Source organism: Tenebrio molitor, chromosome 1 (assembly GCF_963966145.1).
Source record: "Tenebrio molitor chromosome 1, icTenMoli1.1, whole genome shotgun sequence".
Taxonomy (NCBI): Eukaryota; Metazoa; Arthropoda; class Insecta; order Coleoptera; family Tenebrionidae; genus Tenebrio; species Tenebrio molitor.
The window spans coordinates 12,479,781-12,502,674 of record NC_091046.1 but is presented as its reverse complement, the minus strand read 5'-3'; the positions used below and the strand labels follow the sequence as shown (position 1 = coordinate 12,502,674).

Below are 22,894 nucleotides of genomic sequence, written 5' to 3'. Positions count from 1 at the left end.
CAGATGCTTCATAGGCGTCGGTGTTCCGTCATTTTACTGGGATTTGCTTTTTTACACGTGGACCGGTTGGTGAATTGTCTTTGTATTTTTTCAGTTGTATAACTCTGATCTGTTTTTATTTTTTACTAAATATTTACCGTCGTCTTCCTACAATTCCTACAAAAATTGTCCCCAGAAAAAAGTTAAAGGGACGCCACTGGAAAGATGAAATATCTGCGTTAACTTCGGTTTCGCTCGGCTCATCTGGAGACCTTTTATTAGGTCTACAGAAAAGCGCGGTCGTATCCACTTTTTTGAAGAGTGCTCCCTCCATATCCCTCTACGGCGCGTACCAAACTGCCAATAGTGGCACGCGTGCCGCGGGTTAGCCACCACCGTTGGTCTAAGATGTACTTTAAATTTAGATAAGTTGTTACATTCTTTTTTCTAACACTAATATCTTATAACTTATACTGTTTCTATGGTGCATTTGAGCTGATATGGAAGGAAAGTTAGACGTTTTTTGTACCAACAGGCAAGAGATCAGAGCACTCCTGTATAACCTAATCAACAACCGTCTCGCCATGAGAATCAATAGCTGATCTTTTTCAACTGGTGATTTGGCTAATTTTATGGTTCATGCCTAATACGTTGCTTAAGGTCCTCAATATTCTTCGGTTTTAGGCATGACGCATGAAGTTAGGCAAATCACACCGGAAATGTTACGAAATGTAAGGGATGCTGGTTACTATCGATTTGCAATTTGCCAACAAACAAACGGTGGCCATTTTGAACATTTTTTGCATTAAATAATGTTAAACTTATAAAATTGGTTTTTATTTTTTAACCCGTAGGCTTTGAAAATATTCAGGAAACAAATAGTGCGTTGTACTCCTTGCTAAGTAACCTTTCAAACGAGGTGTCACTTGGCATACCCTTCCATTTGAAAAAAAAAAAAGTTGGGGGTGGTTGCTAACTTCCGGGAGCAAATATGCAAAAACCATATGCGTCAAAATGTGGACAAGAAAGACCATCTTCTTGTGTTAAAAAGTTATTTTCAAAGGAAGCATTAAAATGTAGAAATATTAAATACCTAAACGCTGGCAGGGATTGTATTAAAATGCAAAAACAACATACTGAAAAAAAAAACATTTTAATTTCTTTTTCTTCTGGGTACATTTTATGCCCAAAAATAAATTGGTACTACCTACATTGTTTTCAGGCTCAGAAAAAATAAAACGCAAATGACTTAATACACAGTCGTATATTTTTTGTAATTTAGAATACATATCACAAGAGATGATTATGCATAATTATATAAAAATGGACAATACAGTATAAAATCATTATAAAAAGCTACGTCACTAAAATATATGGACAGATCATGTATCATACAAATGTAATTCATTAATAATAATTTTGTTATATTTGAGTAGGGTATGATTAACAACATTTTTATAATGTACAATTATCAATTAAGTACAAACATTTATAGGTACATTAAAAAATGTTCAAAACTGTTTACTCTCTAAATTGAAACACTGGTCTTTTGAAAAAAATTTCTTAAAACACAGTTAAAACAACACTGGTATCAGCAAAGCCCTTTAATAATGTCACAGGCTCCATATTTGTAATACACTGCATTATAAAAGCAATGTCATATTTATTACATACAATTGAATGTCATGCTATTATACGTATCATGTGAATCTTTCTCACTACAAAAAACTACAGAACAATAAAAAAAACTGTAAACTACTATTACTATGTATAGTACCTATATAAAAGTGCATTATAAAAAGCTATGAGCAAAGAACACTTGTTACTGAAGTCGGAATATGATTGACAAAAATTGTTACATCGTATTATTATTGACAGCTTTATTTATTGTAAAACAGTCTATGTACTCGATTGTATATTACTTTGTCTTCAAGAGTATTTTGGCAGTGCTTTGTGGCTCAAGACAATCAATATACATTAACATTAACTTAAAAATTACCTTAATGATATGCTTTATACACTACCTACATACTTAAATGACAAAATGATATGTACAATTGTATAAACTCCTTTCAGCCAAGTCTAAAAATTTGAGATCAAGAAACTCGATAATTTTACAAACTCAGTGAACTTAATGGCTAAATATAAATAGAAAATATTACAATAATAGTACACACAAGACACAATCAATTTGCTCTTAACATCGCAATAAGGCTTATATATTTCTTTTCAATAAACTGGAAGCTTATACGATTATTAAAATTTCGTATTCTAAATTTGGTTTAGACGACTTCAATTTCGTAAATTATATTTACATAGACTTAAGTACTTCTTCTATTTCTTTCGCTAACTCGGAGAAAGTCGGCCTGTTTTGCGGATTCACGTCCCAACAAGACATCTGCAACAAAATCCACTTGCATTCCACAACAACCTGAACACCTAAAACTTACTTCTAATGTTTGTAAAGATTCTGGCGTCGACGGATGCGGTTTCCACTCGAGTTTCTTCTCTTTCAATTTATTTAAGAAACTAGTGTCGTTCATTTTGGGGAACGGCAATTCGCCTTGATTGAATATCTCCCACATGACAACCGCAAACGAATAGACGTCACTCTTGGTGGAGTATTCATCCTCGTACACTGCCTCGTAAGGCAACCACCGCAACGGTATTATCTAAAACCAGAACCGTCACCTCACTAAGTAACTTAACAAGACGATGATTATTACTTGATTCATGTGCTTGCAGTACTCTTGACTGTACGGATCTCTCGTAAGCCGCGGAAGACCAACTTTAGCCTTTAAAGTGGAAGTGACTAGACAATTTCTCGCCGCTAAGTCTTTGTGAAGCAAGCGAGCAGCAGCCAAGTGATCTAAACCTCGACACAGCTGGTGGATTATGGCCACACACTGCACAGGCGTCAGCGGCGGAGGAGAATCTTTCTGAGTGGCCACCAAGAACTGCTTCAAATCCCCCTAAAACGACCCACAGAGTAATAACAACAACAATCACTAACATTCATCATTGTTACCCAATCTGTATGTTCGAGTATCATGTAGTGAGGTTCCGCCTCGCGGCAAAGACCGTACAGCTTTGTTACGTTCTCATGCGACAGTTTCACAAACATGTCAATTTCTCTCTTGAACTCCGAAAGCGAGCTTTCGTCTTTAGTCTGTGTCAGTGCTTTTACTAATACTGTTAGTTCCTTATCTTCACTGGAGGCGGTCGGAGTGGTCGCCTGGGAGTTGCGCCGCTCCGACAGCAAAACACTCTTTGCCAGTTTAGCCACCATAACATCGCCAAACTCTCCGCGCCCTATCAGTTTCATCTCCTTCAAGTGCGTCCTCGACAGGGCTAGCTTGTCGTAATTCGATTTAGACTTTTTTGACTGATTTGAACTTTGGGAGTGGGTCGTTTCGGCACCGTCGCTCTTCTGGCCCTCTTTCAAGGCCTCGAGTCCGTTGGTATCCAGTTTTGAACAGTGTCCGTTCGCGCCGTCCTTCAACTCGGTGTGTTCCAGATCTCCGTTTTCGGTTTTTGTAGCTGAAATCTCACCGTGATCAAATACAAAAAAAAAAAAGAGAAAAGTTGACAAGTACCATCTGTCACAGGTAGTTTCCTTGACCTTCTTCTATATCTGCACCACACCATGAGACCAATAACCAATATGATGTAAGCCCCAGCAACTGACATCGTGATCAGAACAGCTTTGGTAACTGTGGAGTCACCATCTGGATGGAAGCCATCTCGAGCTAAAAACTTGATCTTTAGATTTGACACATTTTTAAAAGCGACAAATTTACAGTGGACAATCAACTGAATCTCTTGTCTGTTCAAGCCGGCGCTGTTGCCTGCAGTACATCCATATTTATTTTCGTCGTCTCTGTGAACCTCGCTTATGAAGAGTGTCCCATTTTCCAAAACTGTAAATCTAGACTGGTCAAAATCGTTCATTTTTAGATTCTTGTCCCAATGGATTGTTGGTTTGGGATCTCCTTCAACAACACAATCGATCCAGACCGACTGTCCTTCAGTGGCTTCCGTCGGGTTTGTGTACTGCACGCTAAACTTCGGCGCCACTAAAATATTTTTACCTTCGCGGGTGCCCAACAATGCAGATAAAAACTTACCGACGACATCTATGGTGATGGTCACGTTGATGACGCCTTGACTGTTGTTGGCGATGCAGCTGTATTTGCCTTTGTCTTTGTTCAACACCCCGTTGAAGATGAGCGTTCCGTTCATGCTGCTGATGTGCGAGCTGGAGTAGTCGAAAGGTACTCCATCTTTTTCCCAATTAATGATTGGTGGTGGAGTGCCTTGGGCCTTACAGTGCACCCTTGCGACACTCCCCAACTCCAGCTTCTTATTTACAGGTGGGGGTACAAATTTCAATGCTTCTGCGGTATTAAAAATACAAAATAGTAATATATTAAAACATGAGTTTTATAAAACTTAATATTAAGACACGAGTCAGATTTGCAGCACGACTGAGTGCCTATAAATGACGAGTGCTCTTAAGTTTTATGAAACGAGTTTTTTGAGCTACTCCATTCTTTATCTTAGTGAGAGGTCGATGCGATCAAGCAAGCCATGGGTAGCTTTGTAAGTTTTACTTTTTCCACCAAACTTTTGTGTGGTGTAAATCAAATATTAACTGTTATCGCTGTCATTCAGATTCAGAATCTTCGTCAAGCATTCATGTCTAAATCTCGCGATCTTATGTCGCGAAATGTAAATATATAAGCCGTACACATTGATTCTTAAATTTAACCGTTCTCGGTCTGAAAATTATCGGCGTCCGTCGTCGCTCGTCGGTCAAACCGACCGAACATTATTCCCGTTCCGGGCAATATTGCAAAGAAGTTTTGGTTTGAAAAATTAACCGGATTCTTAAACCATAAACCGGACCTAATTTGACCGGAAAGTGTGTGGCCGGTCTAGAACATTTTGAAATTCCCAAGTAAGTTATTAAAATCTTAGAGAACGATGCGATGTGAACATGACACATTTGAGGTTATGTCTCGAGTCTCGGTGCATGTGAATCATGAGCAATTTAACTTGGAAAATAATAAATAGAAAGACTTTACGGCGTCTCTGTAAGTACATTATTGTAATATTTGAATATTTTTTAACAACTACCAACGCACTGTTCCATGGAAACTTGGGAACTTACAAAAATCCCTAAATCCTAAATTCAACTTGGCAGATGAAAATTTCCCAAAGACCACTCCCCAAGATAAAGAATGGAGTATATTGTTTCTAATTTGCATATTAAATACATGTTTTTTACAAATAAAATCAATTTTGGTAATTTAGAGAATTTTGTGGTGACAGTTGGCGACACTATTATTTCAAAGTTGATATTAAAGTAAAATTTTAAATTTGAATCTAGACTAAACATAAATGTCATTTTTCCCAAGTGAAATTACAATTAAAGATGAATTATCCAGAAATACGGCAAATAGCAGAGAATACCACAGTAAATTTGCTGCCGGCAATGTGTGTTACCAACTGAAAAAAGTTCCTAGATTTCGGATGTGATAATGGTTTATTAACTCATTCAAAATCAATGCGTTAACAGCGTTGTTAAAACAGCAAATTAGAAAAAAAACCTCTATAGACTGCGACCACTCACCAATGACGGAAATAGTGGCCGGTTGCGACAGAACCGGTTCAAATCCCCTCGTTAATACCTCACAAACATATTCCCCCCTATCTTGTGTTTCGGTCGAACGTATCAACAAAGTGGCGTTGTGTTTGAAGATTTTAATTCTTTGCCGATCCAGGGGCGACTCGCTGAAGTCGTGCTTGAGAGTTTTGCCGTCTTTGCGCCACTTGACCACGGTGTAGTGCGGTGACTTTGGTTCGTAGTCGCAGCTTAACATCGAGGCTTCGTCTTCGTCGATGGTCACACTGGAGGGGTGCGAAGTGATGGCGGGTTTGCTCAACACGACGAGTCCCACGGTCTCTTCAGTTTTGCCGGCGATGTTTTCCGCCGCACAGGAGTAGTTGCCGGCGTGCTCCATCTTCACCGAGTCTATCATCAATCGTCCGTCGTCGTCGACTCTGATTTCGCCCGAATCCGAGACGGTGTGACCCGCCGGGTTCGTCCACCATTTCTTAGCCGGGGGTAGACTGTCGGGTTCCAGACAAGTCAACTGAAACGGACCACCCTCGGCCGCCACAACTTCCCTCGAGTCTTCCGGGAGCGGCGGTTCGAAAGACTTCGAAGTGAAGTTCTTCAGATCTGCAAGGGTCAACGTTAGGAGCGTGTTTTCTCATTTGAATTATCACCGACGTACAGGCCAGTTTTAATTCGGCTATATAACTTTGGGGCACTTCTGTGGATTCGCTGCGGATTCCCACGCAAGTGTAAACTCCCTGGTCGGTACTCTGGACGTCGTTAATTTGAAGAGTACCATTAGAGTGAATCTCGTACCTGCAACCAGAAACGTTCCGGTCTGGACCGACTGCAACTTTTGTGACTTACTTCTCGTCGGTTTCTAGCTGTCTGCTGTCCTCTTTGAAATGCCACTCTGTGACTTCGGCCTGTTGGTATTGACAGTCGAAATAGGCGGTCCCACCTCTCGCTACTAGCTGGTCTTTCGGAACGACTTGAATTAGCGCAGTTTGATCACCTGCGCAACGATAAATGTTACATAAATCCCACTAACTCCTGTTAAATTCGCACCTGCAACGGCGAGAGCGAAATTTATGTCGCTGTAGCGTGTTCCAGCGGTATTATTGGCCGAACACCGATAAACGCCATTATCAGACGGTCCTACGCCTCTGATGTGCAACCGCTTCTTCTTGATTTCGATCCTGTCGGTCTTGACCAGTCGATCGGTGTTGCTGCAACGATTGAACAATTAACGTGGAAGTGTCGCCGCGGTGGCAAGTCTTATTTACCGGAACCACTCGTAGTGGACGTCCCCGGAAGCGTCGGTGTGACACCTGAGGGTCACGTCGCCTCCTGGACTTATGAACGAGGCCGATTCGGGTTCCTGCAGCTGCACGGACACTTCGTCGATCCCTGCGACAATAAATAATCCTGTTAGAGTCGTTACGGCAATAACGCACTGCTCGCATATCCTTTTTAAATTCGCATAGCGACTTAGTTTATTACTTCCACGATATGCGGACACATAGGCGACATAATGGCATCTGTGAGATTGACGACAAGCTGTTCTGGCCCGTATCTGGAGAAAAACGGCAGGAATCGTAATAAAAACGCTGTTAAATTTAAAGAGCGATAAGAAAGTCCATAAAATGTTTAGGACTTCTGCATTAACGACATTAAACCAGTTTTGCAGCGAATTTATCCACGGCTGATGTGGTATTCACAGCGAGTCAAGTAAATCCAAGTGCTCCGGACCCGATTTTTTGTGCATTAATCTTCTGGTGCAGCGTCCGGTGCAGGTCTCAGCGCCCTGTGTGCTCCACCGCCGGTATTCTTACCAGACGGGGTGGATAATTCGCAATTCAATAAATTCAATAATTCGCCGACTGATGCATTTAGGTACAAGCACTCAGTCCAAACGAGAACAAAACGGCCGTTGTACTGCACGGTCGGGCCGCTCATTAGAGAAAATAAAACCAATATTTGCGTATAATTTACAACTTCCTCTTTCCGCTTTAATCGCTCGATTAATTTTTAATCAACGACGCGGGTTCGGTGTGGCCGTTTCGAACGACGTCTGTGTCTTCCGACTGTTTAAAAATAGTCGTTTGTTTTAATGAATCGGCTTGGTAGTCGGCGAAACACAAAAGCGTTGCCTATTGATGGTGCTAGCCCGAAGATGATCCAGACCCGCTATGAGAAAGTTAAAGTAAATCCAATTAATGGTTTCCTGTAAATAGAAGACGCTCACTGTGTGTATACGAGGCTGAGTAAATATACAGCTCCGACAGCGTATCTTTAACACGTTGCCTTCAAATTTCATAAACCATAACAGATTCACTTAGCTGCTTTTATCGCCTAATCTTTAACACCTACCCCTGAACGTAAACTTTAACAGTTCTTTTGGGTCTGTACAAACACATCGACAACACCAGTTTTACCAGCCTTTTAGTGCCGAAAACTCCACATTGCCCGCGGCACGGCTTTGACGGAGCTTCCAACCAACCCTTCTGTGTTATCACAATATGGAAGAAACATGTTGTGTTCAACTGTTCCCGTTCGACGTGACCACCGCGAACTTCCTCCCGACGCTAATCAAAATCGACTAGTCCTTCGGTTTTAATTCCTTCCTAAATGAGTCGCCGGTTTAACAAGTTGCGAACTCCATAAAAGTTCTATTAAGTATGCAAACTTTATTTTCGGCCCAAGTGGGCTCGGTGCCATGCTCCATAATAATTTTACAACTCATCAACTTGCAGATTCTCTACGGCGGCCTACCGAAGAAAGCACTTCACTGTAGACCAGTCACGCATTGCGAATTTTAAGGACATTCGTAGCTTTAAAAAATGATGTAGACTTGGCTCGGAGTGGAGCTAGATAAGCGAATTTATATCAAAGTGCCTTCAGTCAAAGGGAAAGGATGAAGTTGCAAACTCTCTTGGATATGGCTTAAGTTGATAAAATCACGCATTCCTGCATAGAAACTTGCGGATCGAACTGAAACTAAAATGGAAAGGCATGTCCCTCTGCAGATAAAATTCGACGAAAAGGAAAACTTTTAACAATACGGTGATACAGTCGAGGACCGGCCTTATCATGAGCTCGACTTTCGCCCGTTGCAGGAGTTCAAAGAAACTCCGGTGTGGAGTTGCATGCGGCTAATGACAGATCGACTTGTACACATTAACCGACCCCTCGTTTAACTTAATCTTTCTGTAAATAGTCGATTCTCCGGGCGAATTGACAAAAGGAATGCTGACAAAGCCGCTGCGCGGTAATGATATTCATGAAAAAATATTCCCAAACGCGGGCATCGAGTATGTGACTGCTTTATTCTCAAAGGTCGCGACGAAACCCAAGAATCGGGAGAGAAATATTAAATAATACAGTTATTACTTGTGACAAATTGGATAGGAAGCGAAAGTAAAAGGAAAACGAGAAAATGAAAAATAATAAATAACTCGGGGAAAAGCACGCGCGCAGGTTACAGATGTTGACTTTAGCTGTTCGGCTTGAACGGCAAACCGTCAAAAGGACAATGTAATTCGTTTTTTCTAGGTCTTCCATCTCGGAAAGTCCGGCAGGATTTCTCCCAGGATTACTGACGCGACGTCATAACCGAAGGGATAAAATATGTCAGATTCTTGTTCGTTGCACCACGAGAAATATGTTTCTCAGTCTGGACGACGCGCAGCCACGTTTCTCACAGTGTCTGGGATACGCTTGATGCGAGATAAAATAATTCTCGGAATTTATTACTTTTTACATTAAACATCGACCGCAAATTATAACTTTCAGCCAGTTCCGTGGAAGTGAGACCGCATTTAATAGTGCACAAATCCAGACAACGTCCGTTGTGGACCTCGTCCTGCTGTGTGGTCGGTCAACCTGCGTTTGCTTTCGGTCAATTCTTTATTGAAGAGGCGATGATGATTTGCATCGACATACCGGGCCGTGCAACGAAAAATGTGAAAAATAAAAGGGAATTAATTATTTCAGCAAGTGTCCTCCTGTCGAAAGCTTTTTTTAAAGCAATTACTGTTGAGAGTTCAACATCGGAATTTGCGTACGTTAGAGGTGAATTTTCATTGGAAAGCTTGTCTGGATCTGTTCAAACGAACAAAGCGCACGAGTCGACCAAAAATTCATCACAAAATTCACCTAGACAGACGGAACAACGTTTGACATTGTGCAGGCAGAGTTGTGTTATTGTACAAATTTACCCATCAAATTTTCCTTAAATGCCACATTGATATTCATGTTACTAAACATGCATGCAATACGACTGACGTCACGTCATTTGTCTCGTTAGTAAACATCAACTGCAAGTTAGTTCTTCATTAGTCTTAAAAATGATTTCATGAATTTCAAACAAAGCTTGATTTTATGAGACCGCCCCTTTGAGACTGAAGTTTTCTTTTTCATTAGTCGCAATGGTTTGTTGACCTCATCCATCGCTCTGTTATACGGTGACATACTACTCTCACGTACATGGCATTTTTGGATTCCACGTCGATTTATAAACTCAACAAACTTTCTATTTATACATATTTAATTACTCGTTAAATTAAGTTAGGAGTGACTTAGAAAATATACTTTTTCCCTGACAAGTAATCATGTGTAAAGTACTTTAGAGGAACTCCCTCCATCTTCAACAAAAATTTCTTTTGGTTCAAAATGCCAAACAAAGGACGTTAATAATTATTAAATCAAAAATAATTAAAACATAAAGTACAAGATCCTTGGTGTAAAATTTAAAAAAAAAACCGGCCCACGCTATCCATAACTTTGCTATTGATGACCCAAATGAAAAAAAAATATACAGGAAACGAAGTGGCTCTAAAAACACTACAAACCTGAGTGAGCATATAGTTTTTATACCATCCACCCATTTATAGGCAATGAGCAACTTTTATTTTTCAAATGGTAAAAGTTTTTTTTTCTGATTGTAATGGCATACCCTTTGATAACAAAATTTCCGAAAAAAAAAGGAAAATATGTTATTAGCAGACACAAGTTCAGATGTGCTTACTTTGAAACTGCATGGAGGTTGGAAAAGTTCAAGTGTCGCGGAGGGTAATGTTGAAACTATTTTTGACTATCATCAATGATAATAATAACGTAACCTTCACAAATAGTTTTGCACAAATTTTGTCCGAATTTGCGATTTCGGAAAACATTTAATATGCACTTCGGCAGAAGAATCCAAGTTTCATCCCCCAAAATAAATATATCTAAAGGGCCTTCAAATAAATTTATGGTAATTGTTCACTTTAACTACTTCTGGAATTTTCGCGTTTTTTCTGGCTAGACAGTCTCAGGGCGTCCTCCTAGATCGTGTCCCACCATTCAAACCTTGTGCAAAGTGCAAATGCCTTTTTTTTTCTCTCTTGTTGTGTTTCAAGGTCGCGCCAAGTCTTAGTATAACTAATGGGTAAGGAAAATTTTCATTTGCACAAGGTTTGACTGGTGGGAAACGATGTAGGAGGACGTCCTGAGGCTGTCTAGCCAGAAAAAACGCGAAAATTCCAGAAGTAGTTAAAGTGAACAATTACCAAATTTATATTTAGAGCAACCTATGGAAATTCAATTGTTTGTAACATTTTTCCAGCGTAGAAAATGACACAAGAAACGTCTTGACATTTTAACGAAATAAAATTAGGTTAGAAAATATTTTTAATTTTTGTAGTGCATTCTCCCTATTCCCCCTCCACGAAATATGACAATATTAAATTGGGAAAAAGCTTACTATGTAACCTGTGTAACTCCGGAGAATAATTGGTTACCTACAAAAATTACTTTACACTGTTACACAGAATTAGAATGTCGCCTACGCCTACTCTAAATATATATTTATTTGAAGGCCCAATAGATCCTGAACAATAATAATTTGTCTGAGAATTGAGTTCTGATCCGGTATGAATATTTTCAGTATCCATCAATTTTTTTTGTCGTAATTCATTATACATAAATAATGTTACAGAATAAACAAAACCATCTGATATCAAATTCACTGTAACTCCTCCAATCTTGGGGAATCATATCGTGAATCAAATTAAATGCTTACGGCGTCGACTTGAATGTTTCAGCACCAACACTTATGCAGAGTGCAGATGTTTGTTTTTGGAAGTAAAAGTAGTTGCTACTTAAGAGTGGGTTATTGTTAATTCTTCGGTTGCTTGTACATACGTATCTGACTTAAGACTAACTCTGTTGGTTCCTCCCTTCTTCACGTTGAGGGTGGGTTACTGTTACCCCTACCTTATCTTGTGAGGGTTTCCGAACATTAATATTTTCTTGTATCATAAGTAATTCATAACGGTCAAATTGCTGGCCACGTAATAATAACAGTGCAGAGATGCTTAGTATGTATGTACATTATGTATTAATATCTTTATGGAATCATTACAGCGGCAACCGAAGCTTTTTTTTTCTACTTTAAACAAATTTCATATATGTACAGGAGTATTCACGAGTAATAATGGCCTAACAACGTCCCGACGCAACCAAATAAACATATTTCTCAAACGAGTAGAGTTCAATTGATCTTTTTATTTTTTAATGAATCCAAGACTGCTTTTATTAAGATAATTTCCAGTTGTCGTTATGTGACATCTATCAAACCTGACATGTATTTGTGTTAAAATAAAAATAACCTAAAAAATTTACATTAATTTAGATGTCAACTTCATGTCAATTAAAAAAAACACTAAAACCAACTGTTTTAATTTTTTTTTAAATAAATATAAATGATCCACGAAGGCGATGAAAATGTATAACTGGTTGCGTTTCAAAGCTTGTAAGGCCCATTATTACTCGTGAATACGGTATTATTAATAAATAGTCATTCACTTTCTGCCTTCTACAACGGAAACAACAAATAATGAACCATCACCGCCTAATATATTTCTTAAAGATTCCTAAATCTCCCCCTTTCTCTTCATGATATAATACAATTTATATCATTCGCTGTACTTAGTTTTGTACTACATACTATTGTTTAATTTTACCGTTATTTAAAAAAATACTTAGTACTTACTAATCAAAAGATATTTGTTTGGAATAAGTATCTTTTATCTAAAATCATCTGATCATCAGATAAAAGCAACTTTATTGATGTGAAAGCTCTACTCTAAATTGTCATTTTATCCACCGACAATCTTATTGGTTCCCAGTCATGGAAAACATTTGCAGGACCTTTTATCTACCAAATACAAGAAAGTAGCCATGGTAACGAAAGAAACATTAAAATTTTAAAAATATTGAGCTAAAAATTTGTTTTATTATTTTTTTTTTGTATATTTGATCGTAGATAACGCATAGTCTTATACTCGCTAGTAAAGATTTTTGTCCGTTTAAATGATTACATGCACTCGCCTTCGGCTCGTGCAGGACCTTTATTTTCGTGGATAAAAACCTTTCCTTGCTCACGTAATAATATGCTATTTATTCCTTTAAGTTTTTATTTTAATTTTAACTACGTATTCAAAATATTACACTTTTTCCAACAACTAGAATAGTATGTTATAATATATATATACAGAGTGTCCCCAAAAAAGAAGACGAGTCCATAACTCTGTTATTTATCGGAAGATTTTAATTATCTGGACACCAAATTAAATGGTTGTTAATAAACTACCAAATGGCCTAATAAATTCAAGTATAGCCCCATGGGCTTCAAGGGTAAACTGTCAAAAAAAATTTTTCAAATGGGATTACATATCTTTTTTTAGTAATTCTGATAGAGATTTTTATTCTGAAAACAACAATATATCACAAGTATACACTTAAATACCAAAAATTCACCAAAAAAAATGTAAAAAATCGCTACTATCGTCTATGTTCCATTTTGCCCTAAACATTGGCGGCATATCTGTGCAATCCCACATGTTATTATTTGTCATTTGTTTTTCCAGCTACCTTAATTTGGTTATTACATTGTAACGCGATGCATTTTGATAGCTTTTCGCTTTGTGCTCGTCATTTGTTTCAAAAGTTAGTGTTATTTTTTTTATGTGAAGTTATACTTGTGATACATTGTTGTTTTCAGAATTAAAATCTCTATCAGAATTACTAAAAAAAAGTACGTAATCTCATTCGAAAAAAAAATATTTTGACAGTTTAGTCTTGAAGCCCTTGGAGCTATACGTGAATTTATTAAGCCGTTTTGTAGCCTATTAACAACCATTTAATTTGGTGTATAGATAATTAAAATCCTCCGATAAACAAGGGAGTTATGGACTCGTCTTTTTTTTTGGGGACACCTGTATATATATAATATATACGCCAAGGTAGAGAAGACATTTTTTTAAGCCGAGGCTTCTCGGGGAATAAAGAAGCGAGGCTTAAAATTGTCTTCTCTAGCGTGGTGTATATATTATTTTTTTCACTACTAGATCCGTTAAAACCCTTTCTAATAATAATTATTAATTAAATTTGTTTGTCCGATGCGACGATCCGAGTTCTCATTTTTCAACGGTTGCTATGAAAATTGAAAATCGTCTGTCTACCTTAACCAATAAAATCAAAGAAAATCTTTCGTTGCTAGGTGACGGCTGTTCATTATTGACCTTGGTTAATAATGAAAATTATTATTAACTTTGGGAGAGAAATTCTACTTCTGGGGTCAGTTCGAGAGTCAATAATGACGCCTTCTGAGACTAGTAGTGAAAAAACACTATTTTTAAGTCAGTTTATTTTTTCTCATCCTTTGTTATCTACTTATTTTTTATGGCTGGGAAAATTCCGAATTTGTTAAATATTTCACATTAAGATAACATTTTAATTTAATATTTAAATTAATTTGAATTTAAAACGAATAAATTAGGTACCCGTTAAATTTAATAATTCGTGTGGTAATAAAATGTTTTTGTCCTCCTACTCATTTTCTCTTGATGTAATGTTATTTTTAACAAAATTAAAGCGGGAAAAAGTTCTTAAAAATCACCATTTCCGTTCAAATTTATTAAACAAAATATCATATTTGTATTACAATGAAAAACACAGAGAAGCCAGAAGAGTTTCTCGGTATTATATACGACGAGCTGTAACATGTGTAAGTAATGCATTTTTTGTCATTATACAAACAATCATTTTATAATTGCAACAACAAAACGCATGTAGACCGCACCATATTTTAAACACGAAATAATTTTAAAAATTTATCATGAATAACTTAAATGCCCAGAAAGATGAGTCAGAAAGACATTTAATAAATTATTATTGCTTGCAAGCTGCCTTTAACACTTACTTCATCTTTAAGTAAAAACAAAACATGTAAGTAATTTAAACAAATTTACAAATGGAAATTTCCCTTTATAATCCTTATGATACCATAGTCTACTGTGTAATGATTAAATTCAACTAAAACCGTTAACTTAACAATTATGCTCATGCACGAATTACGTCATTTGTTAAAATTAAATGAGACGTTCAATTCGTGAAATATCGATTATAAATGTGCTCAAAAATTTATGAACTAGCAAAATGGGAAGTTTTATTCGTCAATAAGTTTGGTCCTCGCTGGATAGCATTAAAATTTAACACAATTTTTAACATTCGACCCTCGAATCGAAAAAGAGGAAAACCGCGTTGTAGACGACAGCTTTTAACCCCTTGCACGTCCTGTCATAGCCCATTCGTACAACAACACTTTCAGGTGCAACATTTTAAAAGTTATAAAGTGCTACAGTGTGCCGGCGTTTCGGCGGGAGCGGCGAGCACTCCGCCGAATTAACGACGCTCGTAAAACGGATCCGTTATCGTCGGGGGGGCGGCCGCGACGGACGCCCCTGGGTTTTACGAGCTTGGGGCAGACAGAACGGCGCTGCTACCGACCGTTGAATCACGGCAGCGGAGAGAGCGTCGGCACCGTCGAGACGCCGGCTGCGTGCGTCTGCACCGAAACCCATAAAACTTTACGACCGAAACATCGACCCGTCGCCACGGCAACGCGCACGTGTACAGTGCGCCGCAAAAATCGACGCACCGACACGTGCTCTGGGGCATTGGCGGCGGCGGCGGCGCCGACTGTACCCGCCGCCCAATTGACATGTCCTGAATTTTGATAGCGCCGCTTGCACTCGTCGTTATGTGCAGCGGCCCCGTCGAAGGTCCGGCGAAGACGCCGCCGTCGGGCGAACGGGGATGTTCGAATCCGGGACCCAGACGGAGAAAAAAGGAATTCGCAATAAAATCCTGCAACACAGGGTTATGGATTCTTCCGGCCGTTCCGAAAAAATTTTATTAGGCGAATAAAATTCCAAACGCAAAATAGTTTAAGGAGATTATTGCCGAATTGGGGAAACAATTCCTTTCGCACGGCTAACCCTAACAATGTTTACGGTTGTCAGTTGGTTCCAGTTTCTAGGGGACCGTCCACGACGCTCCAAACATAAACAAGATCGGAATGAGAGAGTGGAGTTTTCTTATCGAGATTAACTTCGACAAATTACAAGTTGATGGTTTTTAATTTACTCTTCTAGTCAACAAAATCGAAAAGCCTCTCATCAATTTTACTTGTCCTGAGAAACATTAATTACTTTCTTTAACACTTCACAGCACCGTTTCATTATGTATCCTCTAAACTGGAATAAAATTTAGAAACGCTAATTTTGAGATATAAATTGAAAACAATTTGAAAAATTACAAAGAGAATCTTATTTTGAAAAAAACAACAAACAAAAATTTTAGTATTAAAGATTTTTACCAAATCAAGAGTTAATCATTGCAGATCTTGCTACCCCGTAGTATTGGGTGTTCATTTAAATTTTCAGTCAAAGTTGGCGTTGAAGAGTCTGTTGTGAACGCACCACGGATTACGGATCACGGATTAGCCGTTTAAATCTAACCTTATTTTTTACGTTTTTTGTGTTTTTAATCTGCAGACTGACGAGTGGTGCGTTGACAATCGACTTTTCAACGCCACTTTTGATGGGAAATTTAACTGAACACCCGATAGTAGTAAGTATGCTATTTCTGAAAATATAATGGGGTTACGGTTTTGCATTTTAAAGAATGTAGTTTGTAATATCCTAGCCGTCACATGTTAACCGCTTCCGAATATTAACTATAAAACAAATCCAATACGATTCTGTAACACTCTATTAGAGACAAAACAGTTATAAACAAGTTTATGGAACCCAACCCTGGAGTCATGGATCATAAAAACTAAGAAAGATTAGCTATAATTGCACTGTATCTTTGAAAATTGCAGTTCTTTAAAGCTTTACGATGCGAATTTTGCATCGTGCAGTAACGCAGATGAAAAAGAATCAACAGTACAGAGTGATCAACAAAAAAACAAATCAAGAGTGCTACCTCATTTTTTGTTTTATCGAAACGTCTCTCTTAGCTTAATCCTACACATAATGTATACTTGGTATACACAGTTGTTTTATCGGTTGCCTACCTCTCGAAAAATCTATTATTAACTAATGAATTATTAATAACTAATGCTTTATCTTCAATGGTAAAACTCATTCTACCGCATATTCTGGGATAATTGTTGCTTACAATTACAGGAAACGTCCGTAAACTTTGCCGAAATCGAAAACTATTTTCAAGGTTAACATCAAAACCGTTGCTTTAAAACTAACGTTTCTTTGACATTTCACCGAAAAATCTGCTTACCAATGGCGTCGCGTGTGGCAATAAAGCTGGTAAATTACCCATTACGAATGTAAAATGTTGCTCTTGTTTATTTTATATGTTTTCTCCATCAGATAATTATAATAAAATGCATAATTATAATTCCAACGTTTAAAATTCATGAGGTATGATTTATTATAAAATAATGTTTGAGACCACAAATTGTCTACGCACATGCATTGAACGCTTATTTGCATAGGATTCCGCTACGACGTGACCGATAATTTGCTACGCCTGCTCTGATTTGTTTTGCTTTTAATGACTGTACTATAGAAGAGTATACCATGCATATTTATCAAAAAAAGAGTGGTTGTGAAAAAAATGGATAACGTATGGCGTAACTTGAATGATTCACCCATAAATGGTTTTAGTTTGATGACTACATGAATGAATCACCCTAGATACCTTACAATAGTACTGTAATTCACAAATTCAGTGTTAGGTTATGTGAATCGTAATATAGGTATACATGTTCATGTCTAATAATAATGTTAAGCTGAGCCACACGTTTTCGACGCTTTTGTTTTTCACATGTCCTCTTGATCATAATTTTTTGAAACATGCAGTACCTTAGGTACAGTATGCAAGTATTTTTTTTAAGTGCAGTACCAATTGTGATTTTTGGTCTTTAGTTAAAAAGAAAAAGTTGGAAAGCTGTTGGGAAATTGGTGGCTCTTGATGTTTTACAGTCTCTAGAAATCAAGGAAAAATAAATTTCTGGTGGAATAAAATTTACCAAAATTTGCAAAATTTATTCAAGATTTTCAAAACATAATTTTGTGGAAGTAAGGATGGATCACAGAGAGATATGAAATTTAATAGAAAGTCATTAGTATTAAATAAAAAGTAATTAACAACCCTTTAGAAGCAAAGCATACTATTTATAAACGTCATCAAGAGAACCCTATCAAAGCCTTTGGTAAACACTGACTTCAGTGATAAATCTAAAGAGAAAGAGTTAGTGCTGACGGTTAATTCTTATGATTACCAACACTAATGTTCAGTCCACAAGAATAGCTCTATAAAATGTGATACATAAAACTATTTGCTACATTTATCCTATCAGTTCATAAAAGAGTTCATACTGAAATAGGTCGAGAACTGATCCATCAATTTGCAACTTGGCAGACTTGAAACTTTAGGGATATTTTTATGAGTTTTAAAAAATATCAGTTTTAGTTTGATCACGGAAGAACGCCAGCGAAAAACAATTGAACTGTAATTTCATTATTCCTTACTTCCTTACTAAACACTAAATCCAGATCAAAAATCGTAAAATGAAAATAAATTTATCAAAAACCGTTACAAAATGTTGTTGAAACTTGTAACAGCGAAGTGTATATTTCCTTCAATGTCTGCTCTCCGGTGAAAACTACGAGAGTCACAGCTTTGCACTTAGCCAATCATTGCTATAATATTAATCATACAACATTTTAGTAAATCTTTTGAGCAAGTATTATATGACATGAAAATGAAATGTACGCGAAAACATCAAAAGGAAAAACAATTGTTGTAATATAATCTTATATTACTAAGAAACGAGTGCGTCAGAGTATATCAATAATTCATTGTCCCGTCGGAGTTATAATAATGGATGGAAGTGCATAAATCTGGAACTATAAACACTCAGGCAGTTTCACCAAACAAAGAAAATTCGTCCTTTCTTAAATTAAAAATTGCGCACGACAAAAAACGGTTTTGCAATAATTACAGGACAAGTCACATCCGCTGCGCAGAGCTGTTCATTTTAATAAAACGGAATTTTAGATAAGATTATAATTACTTTAAGCTACTCTACATAGTAAAGAAACATCCACTGACTTAACAATCAACATCCTTTCCCTACAGCGTTATAACTCGACATTTCCTGCAAGTTTAGGATCCAAAAGTTGTGTGCAACCACATCACAGTAGTAATTACCAAAATAAGACACTTTACATTAATCTCATTATGACATTCAGGTTTGAATATAATTTTAGACAACTCTGTTACCGTGTACAACCCAAAAGTAGACAAGTTTGTCTATGGTAGGAGCGTCTCGTCTTGTCAACACTGAAAATGCGCTAGCAGTAGTAGTATGTAGTTGGAACTGGCAAATTAGTTGTCTCTAAACTTAGCAAATAATTTGTCACAATTCCACTATGAATTATTCATTCAGTACCAAAAAAGTAGCGAATTCATGAAAGTTGTATCCAGTGCGCATACTTATGTCTACGAGATGTTAATCTACTTTTTTGTAATAAATTTGTCTCATTTCGTGTCAGTTATTAATGTATTAAATCATTCTATGTAAAGAACTATCTTAAAAAATTAAAAAGTAAAGAATGCAAACCGTAGGAAATGAAACATGTTTACTTTTTAGCTCTTTTGTATTCAGTTATGCTACTTTTATGTACACGTAGAAAAATAAATGCATTCAAAAATTTTTATTTGTTTGATGATGTAAATGTACATTATGACACCCATAAGAAACGATGTACTTTATTACCACAATGATGATAAGCATAATAAATTCTTGTTGACATATTTTAATCCCTTGGATGCAATAACATAAGTAGCTATCAAATTAGGTAATGGGTGTTGATCCGGGTTGCTAACCGATTAATAAATTTCAGTATTCCACGCAACTTTCAATATCTTTTATTAAGTACGTCAGTGGAACACAATGTAATTGTTATTAAGTTATAACTGAATAACGTATTACATGCTGCGTTTAAAATTCGTTAGGGTCGGAAAGTTATGTGAATCAGTGTCTACTTGTACAGTATTTGTGGAATTTCAAATTCCATTTAATGTCTTCTACGAAGTAGTTAAAAAAGAAACTTGATTCCTCTACTTTGAATGTGTGAAGCAATGCTGATCGGTTTCTACAAGACATTTCAACTCTTCATCCTTTAATCTTTACTCATTTAGAGTTACTATAAGTAGTGTAAAGCATATTTGGAATAAGTTATTACAATTAGTAATTGCCTGTCGGTTCATCAAATACCACGCTGACTCAAAACAATAAATGATGCAACTTAATGATCTGCATTGAATTGCATCGATAATAATTATTCAAAAGTGAGTGAGTGAGTAGATGTGACATCTGATTGTAAGTGGCTCAAGTTCAAATATTTTTCAGACTGCATCCCTAACTTCCTACAGATATACGTATCATTGAAATATTTACAGAAAATAGCTATTTATGTAGTTAGTTGCAAAATGAGAGTGTTTTTCGCATGAGACGTGAAAATTGTCCCAACGAATGAAGTGAGTTGGGCAACACATCGAATGCGAAAAACACTCGGTTTTGCAACGAATCACATACAAGATTTTTTCTAATTCCTCATAAAATTGTTAAAAAAAACAAGAAATATTTAAATTTTAGTAAGTACTTACCTAATTAAATCATTCTACCATTGAATTTGTCAAGGAATTTATGTTTCGCTTTACTATGACAATATGTAAACAGAAAAAAAATCCACAAAATCACAATTTGGTATCAATTTGGTCCCTCAAATGAGTGATTCCGAAGAAAGTGTGGGTGCAGATATTGAAGCTGCAGCGGAAGTTGCTATTTCGACCTTGTTACCAGCGAAGTCGCGAGCTGTTTATGAGTTAAGTTATCAACGCTTCGACCAGTGGTTGGGTTTGAGGAAGTTGGAATGCATATCCGAAAAAGTAATGTTAGCTTATTTCATGCAAAGGTCTAAATTGCTGAAACCATCAACAATGTGGAGCGAGTATTCAAAACTAAGAACAACCATTTATTTGAATAAAAAGGTAGATATTAGCAAATTCAACAATTTGATTGCATTCTTGAAGAGACAGAGTGAAGGCTATCGCGGGAAGAAATCGAAGGTTTTTACCAAGGATGAAGTCCATGCATTTTTAAAAGAAGCCAACGATGAAACATATTTAATGTTAAAGGTACAAGAAAAAAATTATTAGAGAAGAATTACATTACAAAATAATCATCTTTTTCAGGTTTTACTAATTGTCGGTATATCAGGAGCCTGCCGTAGGCAAGAACTACTTCAGTTGTCTATAAAAGACATAGAAGATATGGGAGAATTCCTGAAGATTCAGATCTTTGAAACTAAAACAAAAGTACCACGAGAATTTACCATAACTCCGGGAAATGTTAGTGGATTAAATTTATTAGAAGTCTTTCGAAGATATTCTTCATTGCGATCTAAAAATACACGGCACCAGAGATTTTTTGTTGGTTATAGACTTGGAAAATGCATTGCCCACCCTGTTGGAATAAATACTATTGGCGGCGCTCCAAAACAAATAGCCACTTTCCTTGGTTTGAACAATCCCGAAGAATACACCGGTCACGCTTTCCGCCGTAGTTCGGCTACATTATTAGCTGAATCCGGAGCAGATACGTCGATTTTGAAACGTCTTGGGGGGTGGAAATCGACCAATGTTGCCGAGGGTTACGTTGACGCATCAATACAAAATAAGAAGAAGATCGCTCAAATGATTTTAGGCAAAGACAACACTACCAGTAAAGCCTTATCTTTCAAAAAATTGAAAACACATGATGCTACGTCTTCAAGTGGTCAAATCCCAGAGAAAAATAATTACTTATCGGTTGATAGTTATCATGAGATGTCTGCTGTATCGTCAAACAATCAAATTTCAGACGAACTTAACTTGTCATCATCATTAATAGAAGGTTTCCATATTTCACATTTACATAATTGTACTGTAAATATACAGGGTGGTCCCGATATAACCTGCCAAAAAAATTCTGGGTCATTAGAAGGATCTAACAAGTCCAAAAAACCCCATTTTGTTAGGTCCAAAATAATGGGGATAAATTAACCCCTATCCACACCCATTCGACGCTGCTGACCACAAAAATACGTACCTACTCAGGAATTAATTGTTGGTGTTTGTAAGTATGACAGTATCTAAGCAACATAGGTACCTGAATCGTTTATGACAAATCTCAAATCTGACAAACTAAATCAAATTAATGACATTTATTGAAAACGCTGTACCTACACTGTGTGCGTTAATTCACCAGCTTATTTAGGTACAAAAGCTGATTTTGTAGACTGAGATGAATGAGTAATAAATAAAGTGGTGTTCCTCAATGTGTAAATAAATGTAGAGGTAGTGTGTGCAAAATTGTGGAAGAACTGTGTAACAAGAGTATCGTCTTAATTGTGGTTAAATAGCCAAAATAATGTATTGAATAAATTTATTTACACTTTACATATTCGTACTTTCAACTCTAACTGAGAATATCTACTAACTAATGAAAGGTAAACTAGACTAGAACAATTATTTTATAATAAATGTTCTGTGTGCCTTCCGTTGGCATTTAAGCACATTTGAGTACGCTGGTACCAATTTTAATAAACAGAATTCAGCATTTCTGGGTTTTTACGAATCTGGTTCGCGGCGTCTGTTACGCGTTTCTGGAGTTGGCCTCCTGTATTTATTTCAACTTCGTATACTAAATCTTTCGTGTGGTCCCAAAAATTAAAATCCAGAGGGGTTAAATGGAGGATCGGGGACGCCATCGTATTGGAATCAGTCAGAACCAACCTCACATAAATGCGGATGTAGCTCCACAAAAGTACAACGGGACGGAAGGACTCCTTCAGGATAACGCTCGCCGTATGGTCGCCTTGCCGGTCTTGA

At 37.0% G+C, this 22,894-nt stretch overlaps 2 protein-coding genes across 3 annotated transcripts in view; one reads left to right on the top strand and one right to left on the bottom strand.

Annotated features, from left to right (window-relative positions):
- Positions 1–1,226: 1,226 nt before the first annotated feature.
- LOC138134805 (tyrosine-protein kinase-like otk) overlaps positions 1,227–22,894 on the bottom strand; it is a 75,811-nt gene continuing 54,143 nt past the window's right edge. For both annotated transcript variants that reach the window (XM_069053351.1, XM_069053435.1), the window contains exons 4-15: positions 6,889–7,012; positions 6,671–6,831; positions 6,470–6,617; positions 6,282–6,418; positions 5,615–6,226; positions 4,107–4,376; positions 3,780–4,055; positions 3,576–3,728; positions 3,008–3,519; positions 2,706–2,951; positions 2,430–2,651; positions 1,227–2,377 (exon numbers count right to left, since the gene is read on the bottom strand). In XM_069053351.1, the coding sequence (XP_068909452.1) occupies positions 2,291–2,377; positions 2,430–2,651; positions 2,706–2,951; positions 3,008–3,519; positions 3,576–3,728; positions 3,780–4,055; positions 4,107–4,376; positions 5,615–6,226; positions 6,282–6,418; positions 6,470–6,617; positions 6,671–6,831; positions 6,889–7,012 (2,948 nt within the window). In that variant the 3' untranslated portion in view covers positions 1,227–2,290. The remainder of the gene's footprint in view (positions 2,378–2,429; positions 2,652–2,705; positions 2,952–3,007; positions 3,520–3,575; positions 3,729–3,779; positions 4,056–4,106; positions 4,377–5,614; positions 6,227–6,281; positions 6,419–6,469; positions 6,618–6,670; positions 6,832–6,888; positions 7,013–22,894) is intronic.
- Positions 20,638–22,462, top strand: LOC138134917 (uncharacterized). The gene is made up of 2 exons (XM_069053550.1): positions 20,638–21,160; positions 21,218–22,462. Exons 1-2 carry the CDS (start codon positions 20,750–20,752, stop codon positions 22,064–22,066), a joined length of 1,260 nt encoding a protein of 419 aa, XP_068909651.1. The 5' UTR covers positions 20,638–20,749; the 3' UTR covers positions 22,067–22,462.

What these genes read in the sequence shown, in the direction of transcription:
- LOC138134917 (XM_069053550.1), top strand. Translation starts at nt 20,750, where the DNA reads ATGAGTGATTCCGAAGAAAGTGTGGGTGCAGATATTGAAGCTGCAGCG. An exon ending in AAACATATTTAATGTTAAAG is followed by an intron (nt 21,161 to 21,217) that starts GTACAAGAAAAA and finishes CATCTTTTTCAG; the next exon opens with GTTTTACTAATTGTCGGTAT.